This window comes from Plasmodium inui, assembly GCF_000524495.1.
Source record: "Plasmodium inui San Antonio 1 unplaced genomic scaffold supercont1.5, whole genome shotgun sequence".
Classification (NCBI taxonomy): domain Eukaryota; phylum Apicomplexa; class Aconoidasida; order Haemosporida; family Plasmodiidae; genus Plasmodium; species Plasmodium inui.
The window spans coordinates 925,811-942,379 of record NW_008481839.1 but is presented as its reverse complement, the minus strand read 5'-3'; the positions used below and the strand labels follow the sequence as shown (position 1 = coordinate 942,379).

Genomic DNA, 16,569 nt, shown 5'->3' with positions numbered 1-16,569 from the left:
AGTTAACCCTTTTAATGCCTCACTTCAACGTGAGCATCATTCAAGATGCTTTTGTTTTTTCCCCTTTGGAAAAGTACCAGGGTGGTATTTATTCTTAAAGCCACATGAATGTGCGCTCCCCGCCTCTGAACGGGTCTCTATTTGGACGAGATCTTTTGGATAACCACCCAGACCCACGCTAAGCCGTGCGTAGCGAAATTGAAAAGAAAGATGACATGGGAAAGGAAGCGACGATGTGGAATATGTCAGATGGGCCAGCTGGGAAAGGTGGACGGTTTGGTTTCTCTCTTGGTTTTCCTCTTGGTTTCCCATTTGGCGACCACCTTTTCGTGCGAAGTGCCAACCCATCACAACGTAGCTATTGGTCACCTCTGCACGTGTCCCGTCAGCTGCTTCTACACGCAAAAGGGAATTCCCACGTTGCGCTGCTGTGTTACCCATCTGATACGTACATATAGATATGCCCACGGTAAGGCCGCCTCCCCTAGGTGGATAAAAAAATATCATGCCCAAATTGCCCATCTGTTTTGAACTGCCCAACTGTTTACGCAAATGTGTGTAGATCTGTGTGGCTCTCCACCCACACTATCTGCGGGTGAACGTGTGCACACTTTTTTTTTTTTTTTCCTTTGTCGCCGCGGCTATATCCTACTGGAAAAAATAATCCCCTTTTGCATTACCAAAAAAATGAAGCACTCGATTGAATATGCACCTAGCAGTAGGTATGACCGTTTTTTTTTTTTTTTTTTTTTTTTTGCAAAAGGCCAGCGAGCGACGTGTCAGCAACCGCGTGATGAGAGCGCTCCAAATGGAATACCACCGCGTGGATCCCCCTACGAGCGCAAAGTGTAGCAGCTAGCCGTGATGCGGTTAGGCGGCGGCAGTGTGGAGAGGTTTATCACCCCCGTAGCAATCATCCCTGTTGCATCTAGCCCTGTAAAATGCCTACACGCTAAATCTCTCCCGATCACACGCGCTCGCTCCAGCGAGGCGCCCCCAGAAGAGGAAGAGAAAGCATGAGCATGGCGCTTGCCAGCCTGGCCATATCGCCCATCAAGCTAGAAGCATCGCAGCATCTCTTTCTCACAAAGGTGCGACTTTTTCTGCATAGCAGTGGACTCCCCCCAGGAAGTATCACCCCCGGGAGGGCCATCCCACCATTGACCCATCCATTAACATCCCCAAGTCGGCATATTAAGTCCCTCCAGAGGAGGAGCTTCGCCCAAGTGTTTTTAAAACCGACGATGACTGGCGCAGAGAGCGAGAAAAAAATTTACGGACAAGTGCAGGCGGAAGGGGAGGAACCCCCGGCAGGGATGAGCGCATCGGGGAAGGTGGCAAACTCGAAAGGAAGTAACAACGAGGGGAAATCGCAGTGCAAATCGGAGTGCAAATTGGAATGCAAATCGCAATGCAAATCGGACTGCCCCTGCGACAGCAGCTACGACTACGACTATGTGGTCATCGGGGCAGGGCCCGGCGGAATGGCATCCGCGAAGGAAGCAGCGGCACACGGAGCGAAGGTGCTCCTCTTCGATTACGTCAAGCCAAGTAACATAGGAACCAAGTGGGGAATAGGAGGGACGTGTGTTAACGTAGGCTGTGTGCCAAAGAAGCTGATGCACTACGCAGGAAATATGGGGAGTCTTTTTAAGCTGGACTCTACTCGATACGGTTGGTCTTGTAACGATTTAAGTCACAACTGGGCTAAGCTAGTTACCACGGTTCAGTCGCATATACGCTCTCTCAACTTTAGCTACATGACAGGACTGAGGTTATCAAAGGTGAAATACATAAACGGGTTAGCTTTTTTGAAGGATAAACACACCGTATCGTATTATCTAAAGGGAGACCTCTCTAAGGAGGAATCCATCACAGGCAGGTACATTCTCATCGCCACTGGGTGTAGGCCACATATCCCAGACGATGTAGAAGGGGCAAGAGAACTTAGCATAACGTCGGATGATATTTTCTCTAGGAAGAAGGATCCAGGGAAGACACTAGTCGTTGGAGCATCTTACGTTGCTTTGGAGTGTGCAGGATTTCTGAACTCATTAGGTTACGACGTCAGTGTTTCGGTGAGATCCATTGTCCTGAGAGGGTTCGATTCTCAGTGCGCGCTGAAGGTAAAAAATTACATGGAGGAACAGGGGGTCCTCTTCAAACAAGGAGTTCTTCCAAAGAAGTTAACCAAAGTGGAGGAAGATAAAATATCTGTCCTGTTTAGCGATGGCACCACTGAATTGTTTGATACCGTTCTCTACGCAACAGGAAGGAAAGGAGACATCGACATGTTAAATTTGGATAAGCTAAATATTCAAGTCAATAAAAATATGAACAAAATTATTGCCAATGAGTTTAGCTGCACTAACATTCCTAATATCTTCGCCGTGGGAGACGTCGCTGCAGACGTTCCTGAGTTAGCTCCTGTAGCTATCAAGGCGGGGGAAATCCTAGCCAGGAGGTTATTTAAGCAGTCGGAAGAAGTCATGGATTACACCTTCATACCGACGTCCATTTATACCCCCATCGAATATGGAGCCTGTGGGTACTCAGAAGAAAAGGCGTACGAAGTGTTCGGAAAATCCAATGTAGAGGTCTTCCTTCAGGAGTTTAATAACCTGGAGATATCTGCTGTGCATAGAGAGAAGCATGTACGAGCTCAGAAGGATCAGTATGACACAGATACGAGCAGCACCTGTTTGGCCAAACTGGTCTGCTTAAAGAATGAGGACAATCGGGTAGTCGGCTTTCACTATGTGGGTCCTAATGCCGGGGAAATTACCCAGGGTATGGCTCTCGCGTTGAGACTGAAGGCTAGGAAGATCGATTTTGACAATTGCATCGGCATTCACCCGACAGATGCTGAGTCCTTCATGAACCTCACCGTCACGCGATCATCCGGCTTGTCCTTTGCCGCCAAGGGGGGGTGCGGCGGGGGCAAGTGCGGCTAAGCTATGAAGAGAGAGGAAGTGGGTGTGCTAAGGTGGCGAAGATCACCCTTTTTTTTTTTTTTTTTTTTTTTTTTTTTTTTTTTTTCTTTTTTTTGGCGACATATGGGGAATTCTCCATTTAGACACCCTCGCCCCCCTTCGCCCCGGAAGCGCTTTAAATGGGCATTTTGGCAGAGGCGGGGTAATAAAACCAGCGGTTTAGCATTCGCGCGAAGGGTGTGACAACGGCAGTGGAGGGGTCGGGAAGTCTGTGAGTCGGCGAATCGGCCGATCGACCAATCGGGGGAGTTGAAGCAGTCCCACCTTCCCAACGCCGCCACTCCCCCCTGAAAGACCAGACCACGTTGTTGTGTCACCCAATTTTTGAATTCTTTGCCGTTTGCCCCGTGGCGAGAAGGTGATAGATTGGCCAAGTGGGGGAAAAAAAAAAAAAACCTTTGGCGAAGTTCCTTCGTATAGTTTGACGACTCTTGAGGCCACTTCAACGAAGGGGCACACCGCATGATCAGTGTGGCCACTCCCTCTGCTCATTACGTGGGTTTGTTCCTCCCCAATCAGGTTCACGCGGATGGCAAAAAAGCACAGCACATGCTTTCCGCGCTTGCCGAGGCCACCCCTACCCCCCCTCTGTGCATTTTCCGTGGTGTAGGAAAAACTGGACATACGGTCTCCCCTCCTTTTTCATCAATTATGGCACTTAAAGGAGAAATGGGCCTGTCTGCTGAGACAAACTTAACAGCGGGCTGAACCGTCTAGCCAAAGTGTGAATCTCTTAGTGTGGGCGACATATTTGAGAGGAACTACCGTGCGATCGTTAGCCAGGGGGTTATAGCAGCTGGGGAAGGAAAGTATCCCATCACGCGAGGAAGAAAACGTGCCTCATTTAGGTTCTTAAAAGGATAAAAACGTAGAGGAACATTTTCCTAACGGAGAAGTCCTCCCCCGTCCTCTCTTTCTAAAATTTGCGTAAAATTGCTATTCATTGTAGAAGTGGGGTTTTTCCTCAGTGTGGGTATATCCCTTTACGCTCTTTACTGTGTGTAGGTCTTCGCTTTTTCGATTAAACTTACCGACGTTGTATAGCGGGACAGGGTTTACCTCGAAGTAGCATCTCCTTCAGTTTGTTTTGAATTTCCCTCGTCTAGCTCATATGTTTGCCTAAACTTCTTACCTCGCCCCCTCTCATCCCTCCTAAACGCCATGGTCCTGATACACACCAAAACGGAGGAGGAGAAACACCAGTTCATGTTCGAAACGAGGGTGGACGTTTTAGTGACCCACTTGAAGGAGGATTTGGTGAAGCTCCACAATCTCCGATGCAAACTGCTCAGACTGATTGACGCGTCGATCCAGTTGGCGACCCATGGGCCCCTACGACCGGAGGCCATTCGGGGGATTACCGACGAGGTGAGTGGAAGCAGAAGAGGCGGAAGAAGCGGACGCGATGGGAGGAGTAACGGTTGTGAGAGGAATCCGTCCCCATTAAGTAAGAGACGCGTCTGCAAGACTACCCCCACTTAAGTTCCTCTTCCAGAATACACTTCTTTCCCCTCCCCTCCTTTTCTGTGTGAAGGAACTGCGACTGTCCAACCCTAATATGTACAATTCAAACGAAGTGACAAACCCTGATGAGAATAATTTCAGGACGGGGATACCACCACCCCGTGAGGGGGAACTTGAACTGAGGGATGCCATCACCAAGGTGAAGCGGGCACTTGCCGTGGACCAGGTACGGGTGAGAAGTGCATAGGGAGATGCACAGCGAAGTGAGCAGCGAACTACTCAGCGAAGCCCGTAGCGGACTGATCTCATGATCGATCCAAGTCACCACCGCCTGACGGCCACACCGCTTCTCAGACGGACAAGAGCATCACCATAACCCAGGACAAACTAAATGAACTGCTAAAATTGATAGTGGAAGCCTTGAACGCTTGCTACCCCTCGATGGAGGGTCTGCCCCCATACGACCCGACGAGGCTCCTCCTGGAAAATGAAAATGCCTTCAACGATGTAAACATGGGAGGGGGCCACCTACCGGCCACCCGCCAGCCAAGCAAATGTAGAGTGCGCATTGTGTGAATGGGGGGAGACTATCCCTCCACTGGGGGGGCTAAACCAGACTAAGGTGGACGCCTCTCCTACCCACCGCGTTCCACACCGCTTTCCCCGCCGCCTCCCCCACAGGACTTCACTACAAACGAAACGTCCATCTGGTGGGCAGGCAAAGAACTATGTGGCGATTCCCCCCTACGGAGTTATATAGGGAAGAATGAAAAAACGAAAATCATCGTAAAGCTCCATCCGACAAAAATGGGACCCCCCGAACGGGAAAGAAAAGTTGACGAAGCAACGTACAAAGCTATGTTGGCTTACTATCACAAGAAAAAAAAAGAAGAAAAAGAATTCGAGGAAGACGATGATGACTCTTACTTGAATTCTGAGTGGTCCAATCCTCTCAGCTTGCAGAAGTATCTCCACGGGAATTTGACCAACATCCGGTGGAAGCCCTAGGTGGGTTCCTCTCCCCAAGGGGGCTGTGTATGTGTCTGCATATCTGTGCCTATGTCTGCGCGCCAGCCCCGGTGGGGATTCATTCCCATGTGCGGTCTGCTACGGGAAGGCCATGGACCATTCGGAGGCCGCCCCACGTACGTACATACGTATGTGCATGTTGCGTTCGCCCCTGGGGGGGGGTTCCCACTTTAATATGATGAGCAGAAACGGATGAACATTGTCTCGATTTTATTTCGCTTGGTAAGGAAAACAATTTCTCCACTTTACTGCACTGGGAATGCTATCCCTCGATGGGGACACTGCCACGTCGTAACGCCACCTCCTAGCGCCGCTTCAGGTGGACTTCGTCTCTCCGCTCACCGCAAGATGAAGGAGGGCCCACAGAACGCATCATCGGATAGCACCCCCCCGAGGGGGTCCAACAAACGCGTCGACCGCATATTCTTGGTCTCTTCGCTGCTGCAAAAGGAACGGAAAAGGTTCTTCCAAATGTCCATCTCCACCGAGTGCACCTCATCAAAGATCTGGCCTCCTGATCCGATCAGACAGTCCTGATGGATACCCAAATTGATCTTATTAAATTGCCAAAAGGGGCCACCATTCTGATCATTATGACCATTCTTCTGATTAATTAACCGTCGTATGTTTGAGACGAATTTTCCGATGAACCCCACTGGGGTGTGTCCAGCACCAGGTAGGCATTCCTCCAGGGAGGTTAAAAAATCTCGGTGACTTCTCCTATTTCTGTATTGGGGTTGCTTCAACGGGTTAACTATTACTCTTTCCATTTCATCGTAATCGCATGACCACAGGAAGGACGTATGATGGACAAAATAATTTTTTGAAAAGGCTTGCGCATTCCCGCCAACTTTTCTCATCGTGATCTCATCATGCACATGGTCGTAACGGATATGTACATAATCATTTTCGTGATGGGAGAATATGTTGGGATTTTTCTTTTTTTCTTTTTCTTCCTCCCCGGAGAGAGAGTTAAAAACGGAATGATAAAATGAGTTGAACACCCATTCCGTCACGTTTGAAGGATACAATTGTCTTTCCACTTCAAATCGTAATGGGAGGATTAAGCTAAACATAACGCAGTTGTTCCTAATGTACACGGTGCCCCCTCCTGTGTATCTCCTAATCAGTGCAATTTTATTTTTACCAATGTACTCGACGTCCTTTATAAAATTAGGCACTTTCCCACTGATGCCGAAAACGACACACTTGTTTTCTGATGGGATGGATCCATGTCCTCCCCTTTCTTCCTCCTTCGCATTGGAATATGTATCATTGATCAGTACAAACCCGACGTTGTTTTCCCCCTGAGTGAGGGGGCTACTCATTCGATAGAGGCACTCCTCTAGGAGCAGCTGCTCGTACACATGCAACTTGGTTAGGTTTAAAAGGTACACCACCTTTTTTCTTTCACCGTTCGGAGCCAGCGGGCGGAACAACTCACTAACCGCGCTAACCGCCCAGATGCGCGAGAGGCGACTCATTCTAGTGGTGGAGCGACTCTGCTAATTACTCACGCGAGCCATCACCCTGGGTTTGCTCCTTCTTGGACCCCCCCACATATCTGTGAACAAAAAAAATAAGAAAAAAAAAAAAAACTTCCAATAAGATGCTGCTCAGAGAAAGGGGGGGTACCACACAAAGGGAATATATGTAAATGACCTGCTAACAAATTGACTGTCTCTGCTTTGCAGCCTTCTCAAGCAGTACCATCCCACCACGTTTTGTTCTTTCCACGTGGGATTCTTTTTTATGCCTGGCCCAGCTCTGCGATGCCTCCGAATCGGGTCAAAAAATGTCGTTTTTTGTTTTTTTTCTCCTTTTAAATGGCACTATTGCACACCACCTGATCGATGTTGCTAACATGCGAATTGTGCGGCTTAGCGGAGTAGTCTCTTCACCATCCTTTCGCAAAAAAACAAAACGAAACAAAACAACACGCGCATGGTTTTGCAGTGCCCAGAGGGGGGCGCAACTACAAACTGGCCTCTTCGCAGGCAAGGGAATATCCTCCTGCGTTTTCGTTACCACCTAGAGAGGTCTCCTTCTACCAATGAGCAAAAAGGTCAACTGCCCATTCCGACGCCTAGGTGAAAATCCAAATGATACAACACCTATTGAAGAGGGACAGCTACACATAAGTGCAACGACAGAAGTATAGTAAATTGTCTAGTCCCCTCTTGTTCAGGCCACTTTGGAAAAAAAAAAAAAAAAAAATAATACATGACGTCAACCGAGTTTGAAGCCTTTTTACGTTTTCCCTCAAATTAATCTAAATGATGTGCCAATGGAAAGATGCGGAGAAGGGGATCTTCCTACCTGCCAACGTTAAAAATGGGCAAACATTGTGCGCCCCACGCGTATGTCCGTCTGCATGCAGTTTATTGTATATATGAAAGGCCCCTTCAAGGTTGACAAAAAAAAAATAAAAAAAAAAAAAAAAAACGGAACTTCGATCACTTGGGGTGACCGTCAAATTTACGTAAACAGGGGAAAAATGATGAAGCAAACAAAAGGGGTATTGGAGGGAAATTAAAGAAGAGTTGCGCGCAACGGGTGAGTGGCATGACGAGTGGGACAGCCAATGGACCGGCTATCGGGACAGCCAATGGAACAGCTAGTGGGACGGCTAACCAAGTAATGAATCGATGAAGGCTGTCGCACCGTCGCATGACCAACACGGCGCGCATAGACAAAAAAAAGGGGGGGCTAATTATACTTCTGTGCCTGGACGGCCATCCGCAACTTATCCTCAGCGGTCAGGACCTTTCGCAAAATCAGCTCTCGAATCTTACCATCGTAAATCATGAAATGCTTCCACCCCTTTCCTATGTCAATTTGCAACTCATTCACGATGCAGTGCTCGGTTAAGAAGGCATTTGTTTTGCGCACTTTGCTCTCTGCATACTGTCTCACGTTGTCACTCAGGATTATGTGACGGTAAACATACTTGTCGTCACGGTAGAGGGCCGAGTAGCACACGGGGCCTTCAAAAGGGTGGAAAAAAAGGGGGGGACAATTTATCATATGGGTGCAGTGTGTGTGTGCGCTTATGCATGTGTGCGTGTCTGGGGGGAGAGATGAACAAGCGAGGTGTCTTCCGCCCAAACGCACCCTATTCAAGCACGCCACAAAACGAGATGCATTCTTAGGGTCTACCTCTGGAGGTAATCTTGTAGGTGTAATTTTCACTGGAGGATCTCAAAAATTCAAGGTTGAGATTTTCATCCATGCTATCCTTGACGGATCTAAATTTGGGCGTTTCCGATTTGCCTAGCTCTTCCAAGATGGCGTAATAGTCATCGTGTCCGCTGCCGTTCGAAGCGCTCTTGGGGCTGCTGCTGATGGGGTTGTTCGTGCCCACATTCGTGGCGCTGCCGTGGTCGGTGGCGCTCAGGTTGGCGCTCGCGTTAGCGTTAACGCGGTTGTTTATGCCGCTACATATGCCGCTACTTATACTGCTGCTCACACCATTGCTCACACCGTTACTCACACCTTTGCTCACACCGTTGCTACTGCGGCTCCTCTTGCTCCCACGCTTCGCACCCTTCTTCTCGTTGCTTTTTTCTCTGCTTAGCCGGTTTAGAGGCGTCCCGCCAGACCCACTCATATTTTTGCCCTATTTGTATTCGACTTGTTCTCACCAGTTTTACGTTTTTCCTACGTCGCATCTTATGAAAGGAAACGAATGGCTACGACGGATAGCAGGGAGGTCGCTTCACAAAAAAAAAAAAAAAATTTTCTCCTTTCCGACGGTCTACCTACTCCTCTTCTGTTCAGCTAGACGCCTCTCTCTCTATGGAAGCGAAAATTGAAGAAAAGGCTGACACATTTGGTATGAGAAAAAGAAAAAAAAAAGAAAAAAAAAACAGTGATCATTCTGTGATGCCCTCAATCCGATAGTTATAATTTTTAACTTTAATAAATTGCACTTAAAAAAAAAAAAAAAGGAAAAAAAATATTTTGCTCCACAAAAGGCACGTAAGCCCTCCACTTCCCCGCGCACACACACAATTATGCCAAAATATATGGACAAAACATTTATTTAAAAGCCACAAGGCCGTGTCTTTTTTGTGGCTAATGCTGGATGTTCGCTGCTGGGCGCTGTAGGAGAACTAAGAAAGTTGGACAAACTCGGCAAAACGTTCACTGCTGAATAAGTGCCTGCTGATGGACAAGTGCTTGCTCCAGCGCACAAGGCGATTCCTTCAAAGAGGAGAGTAGGTCCAGCTCAACGTAGTAACAGAAAAATTACAAACTAAAATGCGACACAAAAAAAGTAGGCTGCGAGGTTTTGGCGCGCCTGTAGAGATGTTCTTCCTCACTATAGTGCACGGGCACCTTTCAAATAATTTCAACGAAACAAAAACATTCGTAATTCGTAAAATGGCTAGCTAGGAAGTGGTTAATTAGCGTCCCTCCATTTGTCTGCACGTGTGTGTGCGAGAGACTGCGGTGGGGGGAGCCACACCTTAGTGACGCACACTTCACGACGCACGGTTCGCTACACTCGCAGGCAAAACGGTTCGGCCAGTGGGTACACTCCCTCTCGGTGGACGCTAGCCAAGGCTCAAATGGATGCTCCGACAAAGCAAACTCAACGGCGGTAGTCAATCGAAGCGCCGCTCAAACTGAGGTTTTTCTTACACAAAACAGATTTTGTACAGAAAAATGTATTCATGCCCCCCACAAATAGGTTCACACAATTGAATTCGCTGTTCTTGTTTTTTTAATTCGTCACAGCTCGAATGGTTTAGATGACCAGGGGGGCAAAACAAAGCGGTAAGGAAAGAGACAAACAAGGCGGAAAGTAAAACGCCAAACAAAGCAGAAGGTAAAGCGGCAAACAAAGAGGAATGTGAAGCGGCAAAGAGAGCGGAAGGTAAAGCGCCAAACGGAGCGGAAAATCAAACGGCAAACAAATGGGAGACAACTAAAAAGCGCGAGAGCGAAAACCCCTCTCACTTGCTTCTTCCTGGGCAAACAATTCGAATGAGGCCAGAAAGTGGTACAGTCAGTCGGCTTTACAATTGTTCATTGGCGGAAGGGAGCAAAGCCAGGGAACACACATAACACGCCGGGAAATCAAAATTGGCGCACGCTATTAAGAACAAATCAGGAAGGCAAGTAGCCAATTGTTTCCTCCAGGGGAAAAAAAAAAATACCCAGTTAGGACAAATAACAACTCGGAAAAAAGAACAAATCAAACAAAACGAATGAAGCAAAACGAAGGAACCAGAACGAAACAGTGCAAAGCTCAGCTCGTAGCAGCAGTGCACTACCATTCCAGGTGTGAATACTTGAGAAAAAAAAAAAAAAATCCTCCTCCGTGTGACAACGCTCTGATATGTGGTGTGTTGCACAAGCTTATCTGTGTGCCCCCCCGTTCGCCTGGGCAACACTTGCCCCCGAGGGGAAATTAACCCCTCCCCCCCTGGGGAAACAAACTCATCTCCTCAAGCTTGTGCACAGCACGTAAGTCAAATTGAGATGACATTCCTTCGTGATTATTTTAAAATTATGCACAGCTTGAGCGAAACGCAGAACAGAGTTTCCCCCTCCCCTCGGATCATTTTCCTTCTCATTTGTTCTTCCTTCATCAAAATTGGAAATGCGTCCCAAGGAGTAAAAAAAAAAAAAAAAAAAACTCTGGCGAAATAATTTAGCTAGTCATTCTGTCACATTTGTCCAACATTGTGGAAACCTTTTCTCTGTACAATGAGAGCCACACTGAAATGCACTTCATTCCTGCGAGCGGGTCACTAAGCATATGTGCGCGAGTGGCAGCGCAAAAAAGTTGGGTAGGCAATGGAAGACGAGTGAACTCTTCGGTAGGCCAATGGGGGGTTGCTCAGTTTTAACGGTTTTGCCATCACCGGGGAGGTTCTCTTTAGGAAGGTGCCCCATGGGAAATGCGGCAAATGAAATACATACGACGAAGCGACTGGCAGGAACAGAAGGTAAACCCCTTTGGACCCCCTCCCCCAGGGCGTACAATGCACCGCACTGTAGGAAGAGTGCGCTGAGGAAATCGAAATTTTACACAAATTCGATTGTGTTGTTGATTTCTCCGGTCGAATCATTGCCATTCAAAACAGGGGCATACTCTCCGGTGGGATATGCCCCTCAAAAGAAAAGAGGAAGGAATTGGAAAGAATACTGCGGGGCATACACCTCGGGGAGTTTTTTTTCTTTTTTTTTTCTTTCTTCCTATCGTCCATGTTGTCCAAAAGCGATTTGCCCTCCGGTTAAGAAAAACCAAAAAAAAAAAAAATAATCAACATAGTGTGCTGCGCAGAGAAACCCCCCATGCTGCGCAACTCACGCGGGAATTACCCCTCGGCAACGGGCACATAGAGACATACCCAGTACCGTGGCTCCACCGCATATGCAACAGCGACACTAAACAAAGGAGACAAGACAGGACAATACATGACATGTCATGATATGACAAGACGAGGTAAGACAAAACAAAACATAGCGCAACGTGAAGTAGCACAGACATATATGGGGACGGCCCCGGGCAGAAACTCTCTACAGAGATCTCAGTGAACTGGTCAGGAACTTTATTTTCGCGTCCATCACATCGCCATTTATCGAGTCACTCAAAATTTTAAACTCCTCGTGTACAAGATTTCGGGCGATCATCTTCCATTTTTTTTGGGCTTCTTTTCTCCTCTCAAGAAAGTTCAAAAAATTGTTTGTGCTCGTCATCTCCTTAACTAAATGGAATAACTCAGGAACACGAAAGGATTTACCTGCGTTCAAGTTTAGCATATCGATAGGTTCATTTATTTCATATGAACTGTTCATATTTTTTATAATCTCATTTATGTAATTTGGTATGCTCCCCAATTCAGGTACAGTCACCCAAGTGGAGGGTTCTGCCACTTGCGAAGCCGTCTGATTGCCTTCTTCTTTTTCTGTGATGCGGTTATCGTCACCATGGTTTTTTCCATCCGTACGATGGTCTTCTTCCCCCCTTACTTTTATACCACTCTGTGCATGCGAGCTTCTCCACCCTTGCGCACGTGCACACTGTTGAGGAGCGCGCCTCTCATAATTGACTCCGCGCGAATTGGCCTTATCCTTTTCTCTTTCGATTTCGTTAAATCCCCTGTCGCCGCGAAAGTGGGGATGGGTCATCATTTCCTGGATGTGACTGTCACCATATGTGTTGTGAGTGGCGTCTCTTGATGCGCCAAACCTTCTGCTTCGGCGACTGCTTGCGCGACTGCTTCCACGGCTGCTTCCTTCGCTTCTATCACGGCTACCACCACGGCTCCTTTCATTGTCGTCCACCTGATGACTCCCTGTGTATTTGCTTCTGTCTTCACGCCACCTGGACCCCCTCGAGAACTTCCCCTCACGGTCACCCTCACATTCCACAAGTGCGTCACGCACTGCAGAAGCTGAAGTGGAGCGACGTATATTCGCTTCTCCGTCGACACTGGGAATCCGTCTTCCCCTCTGAATCGTGGAGTCATATTTGGTACAAGAATGTTTACCACTCATGTAGCAATTTCGCCTGGACGAGTCATGCGATTCCGATCGATCACTGTGTGAGCCTCTTCTTTTTAAGAGGGAAAAATCACCACATTTATTGTCCACAAAGGAAGTGGCGGGATTTTTTTCCCCTCTGTATTCACTCTGCTTGTAGTTAGCAATACGAGTGGAGGGTGCAAACTTATTATGATTATACGTGTTACCGTCCGAGGAGTAGACGCTCACGCTCCTTTTCTGGGTGAAGGGATGGTCACACTCACCAGGGGGAGGCAACTTCCCCATGCAAAGCTGGCCGCTACACAAAACAAACTTCCGCAGTTGGAAATTTCTAAATCTGATCGGGACGGGGTCTCCTTTACTATGGCCTCCTGCCACGTCGGCCATATATGCCTCTACCGTCAGATCTGCCTCTTCTCCCGCTTCTGCTAAGACACCACCATCGTCGCTCATCCAGTTGGTAAAATCCGCATCGGACAATAACTCGATCTCCACAGTGCCATCAATTTCAACATACTCAGGAATTTTTTCTCTTTTCATCCTTCGAATGTTTAATTCGTTCTCAGAAATGTCACTGCCCATGTCACCATTGTTGTCGCAATTTCGATTTCTACGGGGGCTTTCATTATGTCTGTTTCCATGGTAGTCCCTTTCGTACATATGGTGGAGACCCTGATCGGAGCGCGGCTTGAATGCCTCCTTCTCTTCTTCGTCATTGGTATCTCCCTTACATTTGTTGAATCGCTTAATGTGGTTCCTTCCCCTTCTATGATAGGCTTCTCCGTGTGGATAGTAGCGCCTACCTTTTTCATATATGGCAGCCTCATCGTCCATATCGCTGCGATCCCGTTTTCTACTTGAGTAGTCCTTCGAGTGCCGGTTGTACTTTCCACTTCGCTGCCCCTTATCCGGGAAATAATTATCATAATGAGCTTCTGGTTCCTCCCCCCCAGTGGAGGATTCGTTTTCTTCATCTCTGTGGGGGTCTAACGGCTTTTCTATCCACTCTCTATTTTGAGTATACTCTTTTTTTTTTCTTTGTAAATTGGGGTCTTCCCTATCGTCACTGAGTTTTGCGCTTCCGCAACGAGATGAACCATCACAGTGATTCCCTTTAGGGGGCAGTTCCCTCTCATACTCTCCCTCTCCATGATAGTAATTCCCTCCGTCTTTATGCCATTCCTTCTTCTCCTTCCCTCCCTGGCATTTCTTCCTATAAGTGTTTGGTGAATCCTCCTCAGCAGGCGGACAGTAATGTCTTTTTCGCCTACTGTAGGAGTGCCTCTTTGGCTCGTTTCGGTTGTTGGTCCCCGAGCTCCTGCTCCTTCCGCTGCTAGCGCTTCTTCCTCTGCTAGTGCTTCTTCCCCTACTGGTGCTTCTTTCCCTGTTAGCGCTTGCACCGCTCCGACTTGATTGTTTCCCCCTTTGGCGAATTTTATTCCTTTGAGTTTTTCTCAACGTTGACTCGCGTCTGTACTCGCTGGATGTTTCGTCCCGCCTGCGCACTGACTCACCGGACAGGTGTGCGCCATGCGGTTCTCCTCTCCCCTCAACCACATAATCATTCGGAGTGTGTTCCCCCCGTTTGGCTTCCTGCGTTGGATACTTCTTCTCATATGACGAAGCGCCGTCGTAACTTCCTCTGCGTCTGCCGCGTTGGGTACGTTTATCAAATTTATCACGTTTATCACGTCCATCACTTCTATCACGTCCATCACTTCTATCACGTCCATCACTTCTATCACGTCCATCACTTCTATCACGTCCATCACTTCTATCACTTGCATCACTCCCATGACTCGCCTCCTCGTGGAAGCTTCCCCTCCCCTCCCTGGCATACTTCCCCCCATGAAAACTCCTTTTCCCTTTGGTGAGAAAACTTTTTTCCGATGTTTTCACACTCGAGTGAGAGAAGCTTCTTCTCCTCGTGGGTGACACTCTCCTCCGCTTCCCATCAGGATGGCCCATAAAGGAGGAACTGCCTCCCTTACTTTTTAATTTATAAATCTTGCTACCCTTATTTTTTGGCCTATGTTCATCAGCCGTGGATTCATCCTCCTGTGCGCCACTTCCCTTCTTGAGACTTAGGCTTCTGGGAATGCTGTTACTGCGAAGGTTTCGTTTTTCCCCAGGGGGGGTACTATCTCTATCGGAAGGGTACGGTGCCATCTTACGCATATTATATGTCTTCTTCTCACTCGCGTGATGATGGTTCCCTTGGTTTTTTCTCCATTTGTTTCCTTCCCCCTGGTGACCATCCCCATCGTAGATGTCTTGGTCACCTTCATCACTGGGGGTGCATAACGCAGGGGAGGATAATTCGTTAACAAGTTTCTCCTTTTTCGTCTTTTTCACTATATGGTATGTCTCCCCCTTGTTCATTACATAGTCGTGAATACTGGACGGAGTTCTGCTGGATCTTCTGTTCCGTTTGTGAGGAATTGCTCCTCCATTTTCTTTTTCCTCTTCTTTGTAATCCTCCCCCTCATGGTACTTCATATAAATCCTCTTATTTGTATTGCCCTTTTGGGCTACCATTTGGCCTACCATTTCGCTTCCATCCTCCTCCAAGGCTCCACTACTAAGTTGGTGCTTCTCCCCGTTTCGCTTCTCATGAAGATCCATGCTGGTGATCGCTTACTTTTGGGAGAAACATCATTTGTGGCCTATGGAGTGGTGGATCATTCGTCTGCGCCGTCTGGTCCCTGGCTCCTCTTGGTTCCCTCGTATGGTCACGTCGGATATCTTCTCCTTCTGAACGCTTTTAAAGGGGTTACTTATACCTACACATCCGCTTTGCGGCAAGAACGCTTGTTCTCATTAGTTGTTACAAGTTGGGCATTTATAATTACGTATTGGTTTTGCATTTATTTTTAATTCATTTTGCATTCATTTTGTATTTATTTTGTATTTTCTTGCATTTTTCTTGTATCTTTTCTGTATCTTTACTTTTTCCCCTTTTTAGCGATACAGCTTTGCCTTTCGTTGCCGGCTGCTAAGCTTCCTTTGTCAGGCGAGCATCTCCCAAGTGTCTGTTGGAGAAAGCGCCAATGAGAGAACCCGGGAAAATGAGAAAAAGTTTGATGTTTCGCGGGAAAACCGCTTTCCCCTGGCGCAGTTGCCCTCTCTGCCTTAATAATTTTTCCGCGGTATCTTCCAATGGAAAAGAAGCAACCACAAGAGAGAAGAAAAAAATATATATAATATGAATAAACGAATGGACGGATGAACAGGATGGACGAATAAATTAAAAAATCGCGCAGCGAGGGAAACATCTTTTTCCATCAATTTTTGGGCAAGCGCATGCATGTAGGGGGAAAAGAGGGCTGCCGCAGCTTGGGATGCCTTCCAAACGCTCTTAATTCCCGCGCAATGGGATGCTCATCGTATTGTGTCGCATCACGCCGCAGGACATCGAATCATTCGCTATAAATAAACAAGTAATTGTGGTGCCCTTTAGCGACGCTTTTTTTCTTGTCTGTTGGGGAGTAGTACCCCTTTTTTTTTCGTCCTACAGTTGCGAAAATAGAACTTCCAAGCAGAAGATGAGAAGACGTATAGGACATACGATAATGCAAGG

General features: G+C 47.6%; 5 protein-coding genes across 5 annotated transcripts; 2 read left to right on the top strand and 3 right to left on the bottom strand.

Annotated features, from left to right (window-relative positions):
• Positions 1 to 1,016: 1,016 nt before the first annotated feature.
• C922_01673 (thioredoxin reductase 2) lies at positions 1,017 to 2,954 on the top strand (the record flags this gene model as incomplete). Its single annotated transcript, XM_008817276.1, has 1 exon — positions 1,017 to 2,954. The coding sequence occupies one exon, from the start codon at positions 1,017 to 1,019 to the stop codon at positions 2,952 to 2,954; it is 1,938 nt and encodes a 645-aa protein (XP_008815498.1).
• A 1,200-nt stretch (positions 2,955 to 4,154) lies between these two features.
• C922_01672 (hypothetical protein) lies at positions 4,155 to 5,465 on the top strand (the record flags this gene model as incomplete). Its single annotated transcript, XM_008817275.1, has 4 exons — positions 4,155 to 4,361; positions 4,528 to 4,683; positions 4,812 to 4,964; positions 5,139 to 5,465. The coding sequence occupies 4 exons, from the start codon at positions 4,155 to 4,157 to the stop codon at positions 5,463 to 5,465; spliced, it is 843 nt and encodes a 280-aa protein (XP_008815497.1).
• Positions 5,466 to 5,824: 359 nt separating this feature from the next.
• Positions 5,825 to 6,970, bottom strand: C922_01671 (lipoate-protein ligase A; the record flags this gene model as incomplete). Its single annotated transcript, XM_008817274.1, has 1 exon — positions 5,825 to 6,970. The coding sequence occupies one exon, from the start codon at positions 6,968 to 6,970 to the stop codon at positions 5,825 to 5,827; it is 1,146 nt and encodes a 381-aa protein (XP_008815496.1).
• A 1,225-nt stretch (positions 6,971 to 8,195) lies between these two features.
• On the bottom strand, positions 8,196 to 9,096 carry C922_01670 (hypothetical protein; the record flags this gene model as incomplete). Its single annotated transcript, XM_008817273.1, has 2 exons — positions 8,196 to 8,473; positions 8,646 to 9,096. 2 exons carry the CDS (start codon positions 9,094 to 9,096, stop codon positions 8,196 to 8,198), a joined length of 729 nt encoding a protein of 242 aa, XP_008815495.1.
• Positions 9,097 to 12,020: 2,924 nt separating this feature from the next.
• Positions 12,021 to 15,614, bottom strand: C922_01669 (hypothetical protein; the record flags this gene model as incomplete). Its single annotated transcript, XM_008817272.1, has 1 exon — positions 12,021 to 15,614. One exon carries the CDS (start codon positions 15,612 to 15,614, stop codon positions 12,021 to 12,023), a length of 3,594 nt encoding a protein of 1,197 aa, XP_008815494.1.
• Between the last annotated feature and the right edge of the window lie 955 nt (positions 15,615 to 16,569).